At 35.0% G+C, this 18,697-nt stretch overlaps 1 protein-coding gene across 1 annotated transcript; it reads right to left on the bottom strand.

The window, feature by feature from the left end:
* Positions 1-31: 31 nt before the first annotated feature.
* On the bottom strand, positions 32-18,228 carry LOC141826071 (uncharacterized). The gene is made up of 15 exons (XM_074713325.1): positions 17,540-18,228; positions 16,131-16,186; positions 15,507-15,565; positions 15,299-15,370; positions 12,949-13,032; positions 11,396-11,503; positions 10,996-11,058; positions 10,423-10,503; positions 4,923-4,988; positions 3,986-4,141; positions 2,908-2,985; positions 2,262-2,300; positions 1,537-1,619; positions 510-582; positions 32-408 (listed from the first exon to the last, which is right to left on the bottom strand). Exons 1-15 carry the CDS (start codon positions 18,226-18,228, stop codon positions 238-240), a joined length of 1,878 nt encoding a protein of 625 aa, XP_074569426.1. The 3' UTR covers positions 32-237.
* Positions 18,229-18,697: the final 469 nt, after the last annotated feature.

Here is an 18,697-nt window from a genome sequence, read left to right as displayed (position 1 = left end):
ACCCACATCTTGTTCATCTTTGGTCGGAAGCTAAACATAAACATGGACCTCTGTGTTGAATAATGCCACGCAATACATTTTTGTCGGAGACTTGTTTTTCGTTTATCATGTTCGAAACTTCTAAACAGAGGGATAGTATTCAAAAATTATGCATTTCGATTTGAGTAAACATAGATGGTTACCTATGGGCTTTGTATCGAATGATGGTGCATGTGAGGAGGGCATAGGTAGCTGGAATTAGGACTCTGATCGAAACACAAAGTTGATGACTTCTTTCAAATTTCTGCAGCAGACTACTTCAATTTCCAGATTCAGCGCCTTGAGCAATTTATTGGCTGTCTCTGGTATGATGCACCTCTTGTAACCCAGTTGAGAAACAGCCATTAATCGCTTGTCCATTCTTGGGACCTTCAGGGAAAGCAAATTGCGAACAGAAATCATCGCACACACTCGAAGAGGGTGATAAACTCGTAGAGATCAAGAAAAAATTTAAAGTAAATACAACTTACAGAGCGAAGCTCGCCGCCTAGCCCAACCTCTCCGATGAAAACAACATTGTTCGGGATTGGAAACTCCAAGAAGCTGAACAACAAAAATCCTTCAGTTGCCTTTCAACATAAAGTCAATCAAAGAAATGGAAGCTCCATTTAAGTTGTGGAACAAATATTTCTCAACAAGTCGTGTGAGTTTCAACTCTACGAATGGTTATACAAATACTAATAAAATGTTTAGTAATTAACTAGTAATCTTTAGTCATACTCTAGCTTACTCCTAACTCTAAATTCAACTCGTCAACTATAAATTTATTGCTCCCTTTGAACATGTCAATTATTGGAGCTCTGCACCCAATCCCTGCCGATAATAGTATCTTATTTCACTTTTCTAGTAACTCCACACATTCATATTAACACTCTCTTCTCTACTAAACTAACTTTTTGAACGTTTCCAACCTGCCCAACAGTCTCATTGGTTATGAAGCTAGACTGTTGCATCTTAGTATTATAAAATTTTACTTCCAACCAAAGGGAAAGGCAAAACTCGAGACCTATAAATAGCCATTAAATAACTCATGAAAAAGTTCATGGGTTAGGTGTCGTTTTTCTTTCACTCAAAACCACTAAATGACATTCACCATTCCAGAAGTTGTGCTTCACTGTTTCCGATTTGTTAACTTGGGACCGACCAAACGCTGATGACCCATTTGCAAAGCAAGTGAAAGAAGCTTAACCGGAAAGTATGCAATGGGCTAAGTGATATGTGGTAGCTGGAGGTTAAGATCGGTCCGTCTCTGCTGACATCTTATTATAGATGTCACTGTCAGATATATAAATGATGACATGGTTTGTTTGTGGAACTCCTGACATCTTATTATAGATGTCAATGTATCAAAATCACCTACGTATCCAAAATAATTTGATATGTTCGTCCATCTAAATCATTTAAGGTACCAACCAAAGAAATCTAAGCTCATTATAGTTAATTTTAAATTCTTAACAAGCATAAAGCGAAATGCACATTGAATGGATGTTTCCATACCTGCTGGAAATTGCGATTGCTATCGCCAGATCTCCTGCAGTCTCTGACAACTTAAATCCACCAACAACATTGAGGAAAATGAACTGTAAAATATTATAAAATCTAGTTACAGGCTTTTTCAATTACCATGCCATCAAAAATAGCTTTTAGGCGATGGGTTTCTTCTCTAAGAATAATATCAAAGAATAGATAAACTCTTCAAGTATAATTTGATATCCTTCTGGTTTTAGTGAGATTAGTAAAAGTTCAAATTACATAATAGATCACCCACTTGGGATGCTAAACATCCAAAAAGTGTGTTGGATCAAGACACAATCTAGTGTTCTTTAAGCATAAGTGACCACGGCAGGAAAAAAAAGTTGATTGACAAATAGAAAACATAAAATGGTTAACATGGGCAGGAGAATTGACTAGTAGCATTTGTTCAGTCTTAATTGATCTCTGCAATTGGAAGCAATATTAATCAAATTAAGATTCATTGAGTTCCTTAAAACATTAGACTGCACAAAGAATATTAAACCAAAATTAAAAAAAAAACATAAGCAGATGTAAACTGAAAGCGAACGGGTGGGTTAGGAGATTAGTTGAAAGTGAGAAAATTGCACATTGTTCATGAGTAAATGTCGCTTATTGCAGCATATTGCAGAAGTAAAGGATACCACACTCCATTTTCATGGACCTAGACAATTTTAAGAAATAAAAAGAAACAACATAAATGTTCTTACATTGTTATCAAGCTTCAGACCAGCCTGTTTCATAAGGACCTTCAGAGAAAACGTTTTTATTAGTAGGGGATAGAACAATTAGACTGCTAGTTTAGATATCAAGTGATGTTACATCTTTACTAAAAAATAGTTGAATAGAAGAATTTAATGTCTCACAAAAGTTCAACTCTTGTTGAAAGCTGTAAATTGATTATAATTCCAAACAAAATTTGTGGCATTTGTCCACTAGAGAAGATATTGAAGGATCCTCAATCAATCAGCTACTCCATGCTCTACTATTAAAACATTTCCAGTTATATGGGATCATGAGTCATTCAGACTTCTCTAGTGCTAGAAGATGAAATAATTCAAATGCTCAAGCACGAACATTTTGTTTGGAATGGATCTAGTAAAATACTGGGCCCGATTCTATTCCTTGGTGCCTTGGGCACAGCATGTTGGTAGGCCCAGCAAGACACCATCTCATTCTAGCCGGGGACAAAACCCCAGCTCAGGATGAGGTTTCAAATCTTCCACAACAGTACTAGAAACTTTTATATCCTAGGCAATTGTCATGAAACATTCGTATAATATAATTAAATCCATTTTTCACATGTAAGAACAGGCAAGAAAGCATCTTAACTGGTAGGAATTTAGTGCTACTTACAGAAATTATCATAGAAGCTTTACCATCTTCTATCCCGTTGAAATGTCTTTTAACTGGACAATTGGATACGCATAATGCCTAGAGAAGAAAGGACACATTCTTTATGTCGAAAAAGGAGCAGCAGAGGAGAAATTTAGAGGTGAAGACAATTCTGGAGGTGGTAAAAACTACGCTTACAAGTGTGATGAAAAATCAAAGTTCCTAACAGAAAATGGACAATCCTGATTCCTGAGATGCAACTCACAAAAACATAATATAGAATTGATATACACATATCTGCAGCTAATATTTTCCTTGAATACTCAGTGAAAACTACTCCTAGCCACAAGGTAACTTGATGTAGATATCATAAATTTGGAATATTCATATAAGTCAAAAGTTTGGAACAAATAGTTTTGTCATACAACAATCATGAGTCATGCTACTGGAGATTCTGAAAACTGATATCTAGAAAAGGGTGCGTAGGTTAAGAGGTGCAACATAACATTTATAGTCACTGGTGATGGAGATGCAACATCATTATGCTAATAATTCCTTTAAAATTTAAAGCTATCATTCTGAGCATCATGCACACCGATATGGATGTTCAGGATTAACTCAAGTTATGCACCAACTTGAAAGGTAACAAAAGCTGTAAATGGTATAATAGCACAAGATTATATTGGCAAGCTACTAACCATATAGTAATAGGAAAAGTTGTAGATACAGGATAAACATGTAATAAGATACAAATAAGCTAGAACATTAAATCACAAAAGAATATTACATGCATGTATATGGAAACCATACTGTAAAAAAAACACAAAATAGCATTTTGACTCAGTGAACTAATGTGACAAAAGCTTAGCTAAATATTAAGCAACCTCAGCAAATAGAATATGAACCCAACAAGATCATGAACAATGGATATACATCATACACCATACGTGGCCCAGCTTTATGCACTAGAAACTATGATTCTATGGTTATCACAGATGAGATATAGTCATGCTGGTAAAAAGATCAAAAGCAAAATGAACATTTGATTTCTTTTCTTTTAAAAAAATAAATAGAATGTTGAATATATATGAAGAACTACCTGGATCTCATTCAGGAAAATTCGAGAACCGTCAAGGGATACTGATATTGCACGACCAACTAATACATCAGAGTCAGAAAATTTTTCACTTAGGAATATCTCACTTGGATTTGTGACAGCTTGCAAGCCAGACTCTGACATTTCAAACACTCCAAGCTGATACAAACAAAGTTATTTTATATAGATTTCAACAGTTGATTGCATTTATTGATGCTACAGTAAGCAATAACAAGTGTACGGATTTGATTAGAGTGCACAAGGACTAAAGTTATAGCCAATTACTGATTTGAATAAAATGGTCAGCCACTATTTACCAATATATCAAGACCGCCTAGTACCAAGAAAGTATATCATAAATTATTAATGCACCAAAAGTATAGCATGAGTATATGAATAGTTTTTCATTGGTGTTATCGGCTATAGCTACCTTGTGTATGTGCCTCTGCTAATAACCTTCCAAAGTTGCATAATATATCGCATCTGAACCTAAGTAGTACAACAATGAATTGGTACAGAAAAATGCAACCAGATCTATAATTCTTCAATAATCGGTCAAAACAAGGGAAAAAAATATAAAGCTTCACAGTAGAGGAATACAAGATTAGATATTGATTTTGTTCTCCAATCTAGTTCTCTTATCCATAATTGTATCCTTCTAAGGAGCATACAATAAATAAACAAATGAAATGCATAAAAATCTCATTTGATTATAGTATTATCTTGGAAATCATTCAAGGTACTTAGATACAGTATGCTCTACAAAAGAGTTAAAAATTGCCAGTCAGATTGATCTAAATAGCAGATCTTTTTCAGAAAAACATGACAAAGCAGATGAAAAGAAGAAAAATTATACAATTCCAGTCTAAGCAACTAATTCCACAGAATTATGATAAATAAAGTGAATTTTCAAACACATAATGTAACATGCCTATGGTACCTCATCAGTTGAACCAAAGCGGTTCTTCACTGAGCGCACTAGCCGATATGATGTGTGCCTATCACCCTGTATCAACAGAATCTTGATGGACACTTGAAAAGAGAAGTTTACATATAATTCTCATAACACAGAAGTCCTATTCCATTATACAGGAAGTTACGTGAAAAATATGACAAATATTTCTCCAAAAAAATACTTTTGTTTAAATTCTGCATACAAACTTGTGAAACAGAATAATATCAAACTTGTGAAACAGAATAATATAAAGAAAAAAGATAACAATTTAGAAAATAAGGATAATTAAACAAGTTTAAAAAGGATAATATAAAGAAGTAAAAAATAAATAGAAAATAGAGCTCTTGGAAAATTTTGTTTTTCTATAACTGCATAGAATGTCGACCCCACCTAGTGGGATAAGACTTAGCTGTTGGTTGGTTGTTGGTATAACTACAACAGAATGTGGTGAAACCATGTTGTATCAAGTATTCTTAACCAATTGATTCCTGATTTGTTTACCCATATTATAAGAATACAAGCAATAAAAAAGTAAGTACTGAAATCATTGATTGAAAATTAATTTATTAATACATTAATTTTGAAGTTTGTAAGTATGACAAAAGTATAGAAATTAAATCATTTTAAATTAGTTCATTGGCTCCATTAGTATGGGCTTGATCCCTAAAGGAACTCGATACACTGATTCAAATCAACAACAGTTGATTGAATTTGGATATACTTAAATTAAGGATGATGAGTCAATCACTGGTGTTTAATTGGTAGAAGTCTCAGCCTTCTTCTGAGTCTATTTGTGTAAGGATGGCAGCAGGGTGGGTTTATTCGAGTTCAGGTTCTTATTAAAATAGTATAAGAAAGATCTTGATGAAATAGTCGATACTGTCACAGGTATGAAATGAATTTGAGTTTGAATGCTAAGGTGTGGGTACCCATATGTGTTCAGAGTATACATATTTGCAAGGTGTATCCTGTATGTCTATGTATTAGTTATCAAATTTAAAATTTTCACATTTTAAGTTATTTGTTTTAAAATTGTTTTTAGGCAATGTATTTAAGCTGAAACCGAATCAAGCATTTAAGTTTTAGGTGTCAAATTGAAGTTGGTTTAGGATTGGATTGAGGCCATCAAGTAGACATGCTGAGATAAGAGTCATGTGGATTCTAACCAAGAACAATTTGGACTCAATGAACTAAATTTATATTTGAGACACTCTAGTTTATTTGCATTGGGTTGGGTTAATCCAATTTTTGAGAGTTGAGAATTATATAAACTTTCTTCCTCTTTATCTCTCCTGTATTCCCCCTCTTTCCTCTCCTCGTCCCATGGCACCATTGCCTCATGCACCCCTTCATGTGCAATCATATCCCACCCACATTATCGATCTCCCCCCATCTTCCAGCAACATCTCTCTTTCTCTCTCAGTCTCTCCTTCTTGTTCTATTGTCACGACATCACCACCTGAAGCTAAGACAAACAAATGTTGTTGTCGTTGTCGTTGTCGCTGCCACTGCACCGCTCTCCCTTTTTCTCTCTATTTTCTTCCCTTTTTCTACTTTCCCTCTCCTTTTTGTGCCTCGCCAGCAAGCCCATCTCCTGTTCACCACCATCATTGGTGCAAGACCAAAACTAAGCCACCAGCCCTCTTTCTCTCCTTTTCTCCCTTTCTTATTCCCTGTTCCCTACACTGCACATGCCTGACACTTTCACCCCAGCTTCTTGTGCCTCACCATGTGCACACCCCAACATAATCGTATGCACCCCAACGTTATTGCACAACACCAAGGCGCACTCGGTGTTGTAGTCAAATTACAGAATTTCAAGATCTTTAAATAAATAATAATAATAATCAACAACCTCTCATAGATTGTGTGATAGTTCTATATTATGTTTCATTAGTCAATCAAGTTGCAACACTTTATTTTTTGTTCTTTCGCGTTACTAAAGTTACCTCCAACATAAATCCAAAATCATGAAGTCACTAGTAGATCCCAACTAATCATATCATTGAATGCTTCAATGTTTGATTCCTACAACAACAACAACAACAACCAAACCTTATCCCACTAAGTGGGGTCGGCTATATGGATCCTTTTACGCCATTGAGCTCTATCTCCTATTATATCATCATTTATATTTAAATAAATTTTATCTTGTTTTATTGTTGCTAACCAAGTCTTTTTTGGTCTACCTCGCCCTCGTTTGATATGCGTATTTGTCATAGTTTCACACCGCCTAACTGGAGCATTTATCGGTCGTCTAAGTACATGTCCGTACCACCTTAAACGTGTCTCACGGAGTTTTTCCTCAATAGATGCAACTCCAACTTTCTCTCTAATGCTCTCATTTCTTATTCTGTCCATCTTCGTATGTCCACACATCCATCTTAACATCCTCATCTCCGCAACTCTCATCTTTTGCTCATGTGCTCGAGTCATAGCCCAACATTCAGCGTCATATAACATGGCAGGTCTAACTGCCGTTTTATAGAACTTTCCTTTAAGTTTTAGAGGCACTTTACGATCACATAAAACACCTGATGCTCTCCTCCACTTCAACCATCCTGTTTGTATTCTATGTAAGACATCTCTCTCAATCCCTCCATCGGCTTGCAAAAATGATCCTAAATATTTAAAACTCTCAGTTCCAGACAACTCATCATCTCCTATTTTAATACTTGTCTCATTACGTTCAATATTGCTAAACTTAAATTCCATATATTCTGTCTTTACTCTACTAAGCCTAAAACCTTTCTCTTCTAGTGTTTCTCGCCAAGATTCTAATTTAGCATTTACTCCCTCACGTGTCTCATCTACCAATACAATATCATCTGCAAACAACATGCACCATGGTACGGTATCTTGAATGTGTCCAGTAAGTTCATCCATGATTAGTGTAAAAAGATAAGGACTTAGAGCTGACCCTTGATGTAACCCTATCTTTATTGGAAATGCTTCAGTTAATCCGCCTGAAGTCTTCACTCTAGTCGTTACTTCCTCATACATATCCTTAATTAGGTCAATATATACTACGCTAACACCCCTCTTTTCTAGAATCCTCCATATAATTTCCCTTGGGACTCTATCATAAGCTTTTTCTAAATCAACAAATATCATATGTAGATCTTGCTTTTGCCCCCGATACTTTTCAATTAGTTGCCTGAGAAGATGTATAGCTTCTATTGTCGACCTACCAGGCATAAACCCAAATTGATTTTCGGTGACCATAGTCTCTTTCCTTAATCGTTTTTCTATTACTCTTTCCCAAAGTTTCATGGTATGACTCATTAATTTAATGCCCCTATAATTTGCACAATTTTGTACGTCCCCCTTATTCTTATATAAGGGAATTAGAGTACTTACTCTCCATTGATCTGGCATTTTCTTTGTTTTCAATATCATGTTAAATAATTTTGTAAGTCATTCAATACCTTGTTTCCCTAGGCACTTCCATACCTCTATCGGGATATCATCTGGTCCAACGGCTTTTCCATTTTTCATTCCGTTTAAAGCTTGTTCTACTTCTGAAATTTGAATTCTACGGTAAAAATTTAAATTTCTATACTCATTTGACCTGCTTAAATTACCTAAGTTAAGTTGATCACCTACACCTTCATTAAAAAGTTGATGAAAATACCTCTTCCACCGCTCTTCAATGTTTGATTCCTAGTTCTCATAAAATCATCTTTATATTATACTACATTTTTCTACAATAAAACAAAGTTATAATTTAATGCCCCCTCAATTTAGAAAGAAATTAATTTCTCTCTCCCATTCTCTCAATTTGGGAAGAAATTGATCATTATTTCCTTGTCTCTCTAACTGAAGAGAAATTAACTATTCTTCCTCCCCCAATTTGAAAGTCTTATCATCATCATCTCTTAGATTTGGAAATGTTGTCCAATTTAGAAATCTCCTCTCCATTTGAAAATCAATTTTCTCCTCCCCAATTTGGAAGGTCGTCAATTTTAGAAAGGGTTAGCAACCATTGTCTTGTTTTGAAATGGGATTTCCAACAAATAATGAAGGTGATCGATATCTCTCCTCTATATCTTCCTTCCTTCCTTTGTTTGAGCAGCCCCTTCGCTCGTGTATGGCAGCAACCATCAAGGCTCTGTGTGGCTTGGTGTTTGACACTAAGAGAACATTTCAAATTGCATCACGGCATCAACTTGGTAAGTTGGTACGGATATGAAAGTTCGTATTTTCTCCACCTTTTTCATTATAGTTTACTTTAAAACCTATATGTTTTGTTTTAGGGTGACATCTTAGAAGGTGAAAGACAAAGGTTTTGAATCAAGTATATGTCTTCATTAAGTCTCCTTTTTGAGGAAGGATTAACGAAATCAAGGCCAACATCCTAGCTTGGAATGGTGAGGGATCAATAAGATCTAATAGTAGGATCGTATGATCAAAAGATCTAATTAATTTCTAGAATTATTTATGCAAAATATAACAATTATAATTTTTCAAGAATTGATTTTGATTGACATTTTTGTTTAGCAATTTTTATATTTTTCTTCTTTTTAAAGCTATCTCTGTAGGATCCTCCCCTTTGATTAAAAGATGTTTCTGATAAGTTAGTCACCCCAACCAAAAGCCTTGGTTGATAAGGATCAATTTAGAGGACAATCTTGTATTTGGTTGGATCACGCTACCAACTTCTATACTCAAGATGGTTTGGAAGGACCATTGCCTTAGGTAGGAGGCATATATAAAATTGTGATGTGGTGCCCCCCGTGAGCAAGAGTATGGTGTAATAGAGATATGTACTATATATGCATTGAGTCACCTAGGGGAAAGCATTCCTAATATAACTGTATAAATTGGTGGCCCATGTTTGGGCACTTTGTACACGTTGTGGGGGCTAGAAAATTAAAGAGGGAGATTTAGCATAAAAAATTTGAGGAGAGAGATTGTGGATAAATACCATCTCTTGTAGGCACAGGGATGGTGCGCGTCTTAACACCATAATTTAGAGCTTACCCGAGTTTAATTTGAAGAGAATGATGAATTGAGTTGCATTATTGTGCATATAGTAATGTATATAGTATGTTCAAATGAAGAATGTAGCTATGAAAATTTATGTTTTTAGCATGGGCATTTGATAACATTCATACATGTGGTTTGATGCCCTATTCCAGTGTTGTTTGGGCATAAGTGTTAGCAGATTTCATACCAAGATCAGTTTAACCAGAGGTGCTTTCCTTGCAGCCTTGAACTTAATTAGACACTAAAACACAGATCTAACTTCATAAGCTCCTATGAGGAAAAACAGGCATACGGAAGCAGAGTAGGATGATAGATTTAGCATGGCAGATCCCCTTTTTCTCTTCTTCCAGCAAAACAGTTGCAAATTATGTATAAGTTAATTAGTATCTTATTTCTTTATTATACAGAAAAAACAGTATTTTAAATTCCAAAAAAAACAGTATTGCAAAAAAGCAACATCAAGCATTGTTGGGTGTCTTAAGTATAGGGTAAAAACCTCCATATAGAAAACAGCATCCACTATATGCTCCAAGATGCGAGGCCCAGCAATATCTCCTGATTTTGTCACATGCCCGCTCTGTTACAAATAAAATTATACGTCAACAAATATTAATAAGATTTCTCGATTATTTAAAGTTATATGGAGGCAAACAATGCACTCATGAAACTATAAATAATTCCATTGAATCCTTTATTCACACATAAATGGTCATGCATTGGTGCCCAGTGATAAAACTAATTTCACGACTATTCAACAATAAGTTTCAGATGGAGGCTAATAATTGATTAAAAAAACTAAATTTGTTAGAAAAGGCTTCAATGTGGCAATGTAGCTATCAGAAGAAACCCCTATTTGAAGATTAATTAATCTTGTCAATCAAATGCAAAGAGAAAATAGCAAAGCCAATGATGGGGTTAGTGGCAGGTTCAACAACTCATAATTACTCAATACCATGATGCTAGGGGAAAGAACACATAAATACTTGAATAGACCTACTCAAAGTGTATTGTTCCTCCATGCAGAATGAGGATCAAATTCAAATAGTACTGGTGTAAAGGGTTAGCTTACCAAGAAAACAGGGATATTTGTCTGCTTAGCAAATCGGAGTAAGGCCGATGTGCACTCCTTAATCTGTTTCACAACAAAGAATAATAGGGAAGAAAAATCAGCCATGTAGCAAGAAAAATAAGATGTTGACATTTTCCTCATCCAAGGAATAGGATACAAAGAGTGTATCTTAGGTTACAGATACAAAATTCAGGAACTCTTAAAGTTATTTTTAATTAAATAAAAGCACAGGCAAATAAAAGGAAATATTAACAATGCAACTCAAATTCTTCAAAATATACTTCCACTAGTAGAGCTCCCACTAAAATAAATTTTTAAGCTATGCCTGCAATAATAGCCCAGTATTTTTTTAAGATACACATGTGAGATGGTAAAATTTTTGAAGTTCCATGTGACAGACCTGCATGACGCTTCCAGCACTACCAGTAACTCCTTTCAAATAAACAGTCTGAATAGAATCGACAATAAGAGCTCGTGGAGACAGTTTTGTTATTTTGTCCAATATATCCTGCGATTGAATTAAAGGAAAGAGTGAAGTTTGTGTGATAGAACATCTAACAATTAATGTTACATTACCAACACAAGTTGATCTGATTAAACACAATAGAACGAATCTTATTACCAGATGAATAGTGTCTGTTAAAATCTAAGTTATAGCAACAGATCATGCTCCCAGCATACATTTAGAAAATCCAATCTCAGCTATAATCTGAAATCTCACACTGTGTCATTCCAATAAATTACTGAAATTTGATATTACTAGGCACTCATTCCTAGACACAGATAATTTGCACTATGTCATTGTGCCAATTATGTGACATGCTACAAAATTGTAAAAATGTTTGTCATTTTTTGTAGCTTTTTTTCATACTATATAATGTTAAAACTGTATCATTTCATATGGAGCATAAAGTCCAAAATGAGATATATGATTGTGTTCTCTTCTTCTATTTCATCTTCTAAGTCCTTCCTTCATCCCTTCCAATTCTCCACAAGCACCATACATCGAAACACTAGCACATACAGTACCGTTCCATTCAAAGTTCAAAACTTCAACACGGCTCAAGATTTTGAACCTTGATAAAAATACGCTAATGGTAGCTTAAATTAGTGAACCCAAATAAACTATGTAGGACTTTGAAAAAGAACAACGATGACGGCAATAAGTCATGATTCCCAAAATTTGAAATAAGCTAGACCAACCTCATTCTACCACTCAACTCTATTGTTAATATTTTAAATCATTTTTAATTATATTATTGTGCAACGCTAAAGTTATTGTCATGTGACCTTGTGGTTACGGGTTCAAGTCCCGAAATAATCTCTTGAAACATAAGGTAAGTTTTATTACAATAGATCCAATGTGATCCAATCCTTCTCCAAGACCCCCCATTGACGAGAGTTTCCTGCACCAAGCTATCCTTTATATAGTGTTTTAAAACATTTCTTTGATCCCACTCTATCTCTCATTCTTCAACTCTAATTTATTCTAACTGTATAACTATATAATTTATTAGTGTTCCCTAAACATATTGATATCATCTTAACCATTTTCTTTCATTTATTAGAGCTACACCTTATTGCTCAAATATAAGTACCTTTTATTCCCTTTTTCTTTCTAACCATCTCATTCATCCATCTTGGATGTGTTGTTTCATAACCTATAAAGTGTACCATGATCAATAAAAATTTTCTTTTACCTAAAGAACATAACCACTGTTCTTAAGCAACAAAATAATAATAATAATTTGATAGTAGCAAGCATCATATTAAGATATTTGTGGTATACATACAACTTATTCTTTTTTCAGTTCAACTTTGAATTGCAGGTTTCATCCCTAACACATTTAGCATTGATTAGAATGACATCCAAATACAAACAACTCAATCATCGGACAACTTGACAGAAATAAACTTCTTGACACTTAGAAAAGGAAGATTTAAGAGCAAGACCTCAATGTCTGTATTTGAATACAAGAAAAGTTCCTTGGTTGTGATCCTCATACGCTGTGCCCTGCTTCCTATTTGTTCAATGCTCTGCCAAGCAAGTACGTTAATTATAAAACAGCTAATCAAGTTCATAGAGAAAAGCATTCAATGATCAACTTAAAAACATCAAAGCATATGTAAAAATTGTACTTATGAGCCAGTAGTTGAGAGGATAAAAAAGGCAAAAGTGACAGGAAAAAATTCAAGCAAATCTAAAATGAAGATGTGATAGTTTTCTCAACACATGAATCCACTTTATGAAGATCAATCCTACTTCTTAATCAAGAAAATTCTCATTAATGGATATTCTTAAAAAAGAAAATGTCATTCACCAAAAGAACAGTTAAGATAAGCATTCGATCATGATATCCATGTGTTATTGCCACATGGCACTTTAGGGCACACTGTTGAGATTAAGTAGGAAATGTGTTTTTTTCCCAAAAATAGAGGGCATGATTCTCACTGAGAATTTCCTCATTGAATACTTAGAGACAGCCACAATCAAGACTAAATTAAATTTTGATGCATTGCAACCATCTCTATCGAGACTCAGTATGAGCACCTCATCAAGAGAATAAACCATTAAGCTAAAGCCAAACTATCAAGAGCAATTATCCTAGAACAACACCCTACTAATCAATAATTCCCACAGAGGACCTCAAGATCTAGTTTATGTTTAATTTAATGCACAATTGAAGAATCACAAAAATGAGAAGGAAAGAGATTCCTTGGAATGAAAAGATGTCACTAGTGCTAGAGAATGGATGAATGAAGATGTAGGAGAGGAAGTAGTTCCTATATCAAGCTTCACAGACAATATAGTTGAAGAAGCCCGAGATATAATGAGCTTTCTCAAGCGACAAGAAACTTTAGGCTAGTTGATCCCTCTACATGTGAAAAATTTTAATAAGAGATTAATTCTAGGAAGAAAGTGAGGAGGGTGATGAGGAGGAATTGAATGAGCACTTTTTTATAGGTTTTCTACTCCTAGAGAGGGCTAGACTAATTTTTTTACTAATCTTTATTCACTTATAAACTTACTTTATCGTAAAATTGAGTGTATGACACTACTTCCTAGTTCTCTTTTTCATATTTAATATTCTGGTAGGAATTTGTTATATGTTTTCTTACAATGTGGATTTATTATTAAAAATTTTATGTTTTATTATAATTTTTAGTTATTAGTTGCAATGCGAGATAAAATATATTTTTGTTGTTATTATGTGTTTAGTGATTTTTAATGTGTTCTTGTAATGTGATATATAATTAAGAATTGGTGATATTAAACTTGAGCGACTAAACAACAACTAAGCCTTTACTCCACTAAATGTGGTCGGCTACATGGATCCTCTTACATTATTGGCCTCGATCCCGTACTATATGTCTATATCCTCATCTATATTTAAATGAATATTATCCTATTTTATCATTACTAACCAAGTCTTCTTTGACTGATTAAATATATTTTAATAATATTTCAATGTTGAGTGCCTAGGCCCTCGCCTGAGCATCTACCACCTAGGCACTAAGCAGTTGACCAACTGTTTGCTACCTGGAAATGTCTTTTAATACCTTGTTGAGATGCACATTTTCTTCTATTGCTATAGTTAGCTACAAAGAATTGTTGTGGCCATACATGCATAAGTGATGGACTCCCCCAAGACAACAACAATGGCGGCAATGGTGTCTGCCTCAGTATCTCAAGCTTGGGGGTGAGGCTATTTCTGTTTATTCAACGAGGGAGGGCATGTTTGGGAAAAATTAACTTGGGGGCCTTCTTTAGGTAGAGGCCCTCCTAGGGTAATTGCTCAAGTACCAATATATTGAAGCCAATGAGATGTTTAAAATAATCATCATGAACATTACTGAGACAATGTTGGTCTTTTGCAAACACATGATTACACAACAAGATTAAGGTGGCATCTTATATTAAAAAAAAAAGGTGAGCACAAAGCAGTTTGCATACTTTGTTTTTGGTGTTGGATGGGGTGTGTGCATGCAGGACCATGTGTGTGGATGTATATTGGAGCGTGTGCATGTCCATAGGTGTTGGGCCATAGGTGTGTTGGACTGTGTGGGAGAGGTCTCAGTGTATTGGACTGTGTGTATGTGTAGGGTCATGCATGTATGTATCTATTGTTTGGTTATCTTGTTGCTAATACCACGGTAGTTCATTTGACAATACAAAACTCAAAAGAAGGTCATAAAAGATTACGACAAAGGTTGAAATAGAAAATTGGATCATGAATACCCACCCATATGTCTAAAGAATAAGTATGAACCTAGATCACAAAACAATGGAACTACTACATACCTCCTCACCAGATGCATATACAACTGGAGCAGGCCCTTTGTGATTGAATCCTCGAGCTACAATAGCAGCAATCTTCAGTCACAAACAAATTTTTTGTATCAGACCTAACAGGATAGTAGATAAAGCTACTTCAAAAATATATGCATAGTAGCAGTTCTCTTCTACATATTTGGTAAAAGATAGATAACTGAAGAAAAGCAGTTCAAACCTGCAATAGTAGTGTACTCTTGCCAACTCCAGGGTCGCCACCAATTAAAACTAAGGAGCCTGCACAAGTAAAAGCATGACCTAACTACTAATCTTGAAGATGATGGATAATAATATTTGCAGTTCAAATAAATTTGGTAATGCTATATGTTCAGTAATGCATCCATGTTAGCTTTTCACTTTTCCATTATTATTAGTCTCCTTGTGATATTTAGAAAATAATGATGTCACTAAAGATTGCATAATGAGAAAACTAATCATCCATACATTAACTCTTTACTTGCAATATACTAGGTAAGTGACTGCTTTCATCAAGCCCAATGTAGTTCTAACACATATTCAAGCAAAAATCAAATCACATGCAAGTGTAGGCCCAAAATGTTACTACAAAATGATGCTAGGAAATAATACTTAAAAAATTGTGATGTCCAAAAAAATAAACAAACAAATAATATGAACGAAGGTAACTTCTAGAAATGAAACTGCTAACGAAGCATAAAGAAAGGATATACATGTTCAAGATATAACCTATAATTCATATCAACTCTCTGTCACTAGACAACCTAAAAACAGAGAATTATCATCTAATATTGAAAAGAGAGAAGAGCAGTTAAAATTCAGATACCTGGCACGATACCACCACCAAGCACCCTACAGAACTCCAGTCCAAACTGTCCCTCTCTAGAAAGCATATGAAGATTCATTAGTGTAACAATTTTTATTTTATCTAGTTTCTTCAAGGTGATTAAAGGCTTTACAAGCATAAATGAATCTCTTGTGATAGGTTATGCAACCTTGGTATGTTGCACAACTGCATATGCAGTCTACCTGATATTTAATTAAATAGATGATCTGCATATGGATCCTATATAAGCAAGAACATGATTGCATATTCAGTTCATGTTTTTTTTTTCAAAATTGCTGGTACTTCTATTTACCTCCTACTAGTAGAAAAACATGTTCCATGAAAACTTTTTTAAGATCAGGGCCTATTACAACCTTAACTGCTTGTGATATATCATAGAAAAAGTTTACTTATGAAGCAAAGTAGTTATCAAAATGAAACTACCAGACTTATTAATCAATATCCAGCATAATATTGATTATCTAGAAACATAATAATGGCTTAGAAATATACAGTTAACAGACAAACAGTCAAGATTAGTTCCTTGAGATCTTACCATTCACAGTCCAGCATAATATTGCAGTCAGTTTACAGAATGGGTCATGCCTAGGCAGGGGGCATGGCCCGAGCCAAAGCCAACTCAGTTAGGGTCAAGCAAGTCAATCTATAGTTCCAAACAGCCCATGACAGGCACAGCTTGAGTCATTACCACCTTCAGCTTAGCATAGTCGACTATGTGGTGCTATACCCAGCATGAGTCATGCCAAGTTGACCTGTCAAGGCTGAATTTAATAATAACAAAAAATAAAAAATAATTACCTTTCAAAATATTTGAAGAAGAATAAAGTAATAATAAGAGGAAAGTAAAATCATAAAATAATTGCCTTTTAAAAATTAAGATATATCAAGTGAAAAAAAATATTTTACGGATAGACAAGGATAATATAGAATTTTTAATAAAAATATTAAAATGCCTTATGAGCCCATGTCCAACCCACTTGGGCCATGCCCAACATGACCTTGCAGGTTTGGTGACTTGCGCCGTTATGATCTCCCACCCCTTGCTAAGTAGGGAATGATAGTCATGGCCCAAGCAGCTTGGCCACACTGGATTAGATTAGTTGACGCCTAGCAGATAAAAATATCCCATCTAATTCAGCAAACAAATTCATTTCATCTAACATGATTACTATTATCCTAATCAAATGCTTAATATAATAACCCCAATGGATAATTGATCTTACTTAAACACCTCTTCATACACGGTCTTTATGCAGAATAAAAAAAAAAAGGGAACTTCAATTTGAGGTGAAAAGAAAAACGTATAAATACTGCAAAAAAGAGTCCAACAAAACCTTATTGCCGTTGAAGGCTTCCCAGTGAGAGTATATGCAAGAAAAGGGACTCACAGCGGAATTCTCCATTTTGACTGGTCTGTGCCTGTTCTCACTTTGGCCAAGCTGATAGGGGCGCTTTTTTTTAACTCCTGGGGGAGCCACGAACTAACTAGGGCTTCAGAAATCTCAGCCCCCCTTGACTTGCTCACCTCAGACTCCACGAAGCACTTAAATTTACCTACCACTTCGCAGTTTGGGCAGGTTCCCCACCACTTTGCTTGTATATCTCCACAGTTTTCACAGAACCAAGTAGTCTTCGTCTTCCCCGACTTCCTCTTTACACCAGCAAAGGATAGACGATTATGCTCATTTTCGTGAGTCTCCTGACTACTGCGCTCCTGGCTACTACTACTTACCTTTGCGGCAGACATTGTATTGATGCTCTCCTCCGCCTCTCCTCCGCTATCATCTCTCTCGTCTACAACTGGCATTGCCTTGATCTTTGCCTCCAGGGGATCAAAGTATGTCGAAGACTTATGCACCTCCTCGCCCTCTCTGGATGCAGGCGAATCCCTAGATTCTTCCTCCCATCGCCGATCGCGGGAATGAAAACTATTACTTCGGAAATGAACCGGCGGGTTCAGGAGTGACGAACTGCAAGTACCAATGGAGGAAATGAGGGATCGAGCACCCGCAAAGGTTTCGCTTCCAGAGAGAACGAGGAGCTTGTGGCGAAGGAAATGGCTGCGTAAAGATTGCATCTTTGCAACCTGTGCGAGAGAACGATGTCGCCGGCGTTTGACGCTTCAGAGTCGGGAGGGGTTTTAGAGAGGTTCTAGGGTTCTTAGCCGCCAAAAGTTTTGAGTGATTTTCGTTTTAGCCCTGACATTTTATTTCTTTTCCGAAATACCCTTTCTAGTTTGAGTATTTTCACATGCCCTTTATCTAAATTGTTTTGAAACCTTCATTATTTTGTTTTAGATGAAAAATAGAATAAATACAATTAAATTAGATCAATTAATTAGTTTAAAAATCAAGTGTATTAGCATAATCTAATTTGTTTAAATGTTGAATTACTAGTGTTCTTTTAATTTATACTATCGAATATATACTTGATTTAATTAAAGATAAAAAAATGGCAAAGCTCATTAAAGTAGTTTAATTGAATTTTTGTAATTAATTATTCTGATATTTTCAACATCTTAAATTCAAAATCTTGGTTAAGCATTA

Source organism: Curcuma longa, chromosome 4, assembly GCF_044706935.1.
Source record: "Curcuma longa cultivar G26 ecotype Majalengka, Jawa Barat chromosome 4, ITB_CL_G26_1.1, whole genome shotgun sequence".
Lineage (NCBI taxonomy): Eukaryota > Viridiplantae > Streptophyta > Magnoliopsida > Zingiberales > Zingiberaceae > Curcuma > Curcuma longa.
The sequence above is the reverse complement of the archived record's forward strand: the minus strand, read 5'-3'. Positions and strand labels throughout refer to the sequence as shown.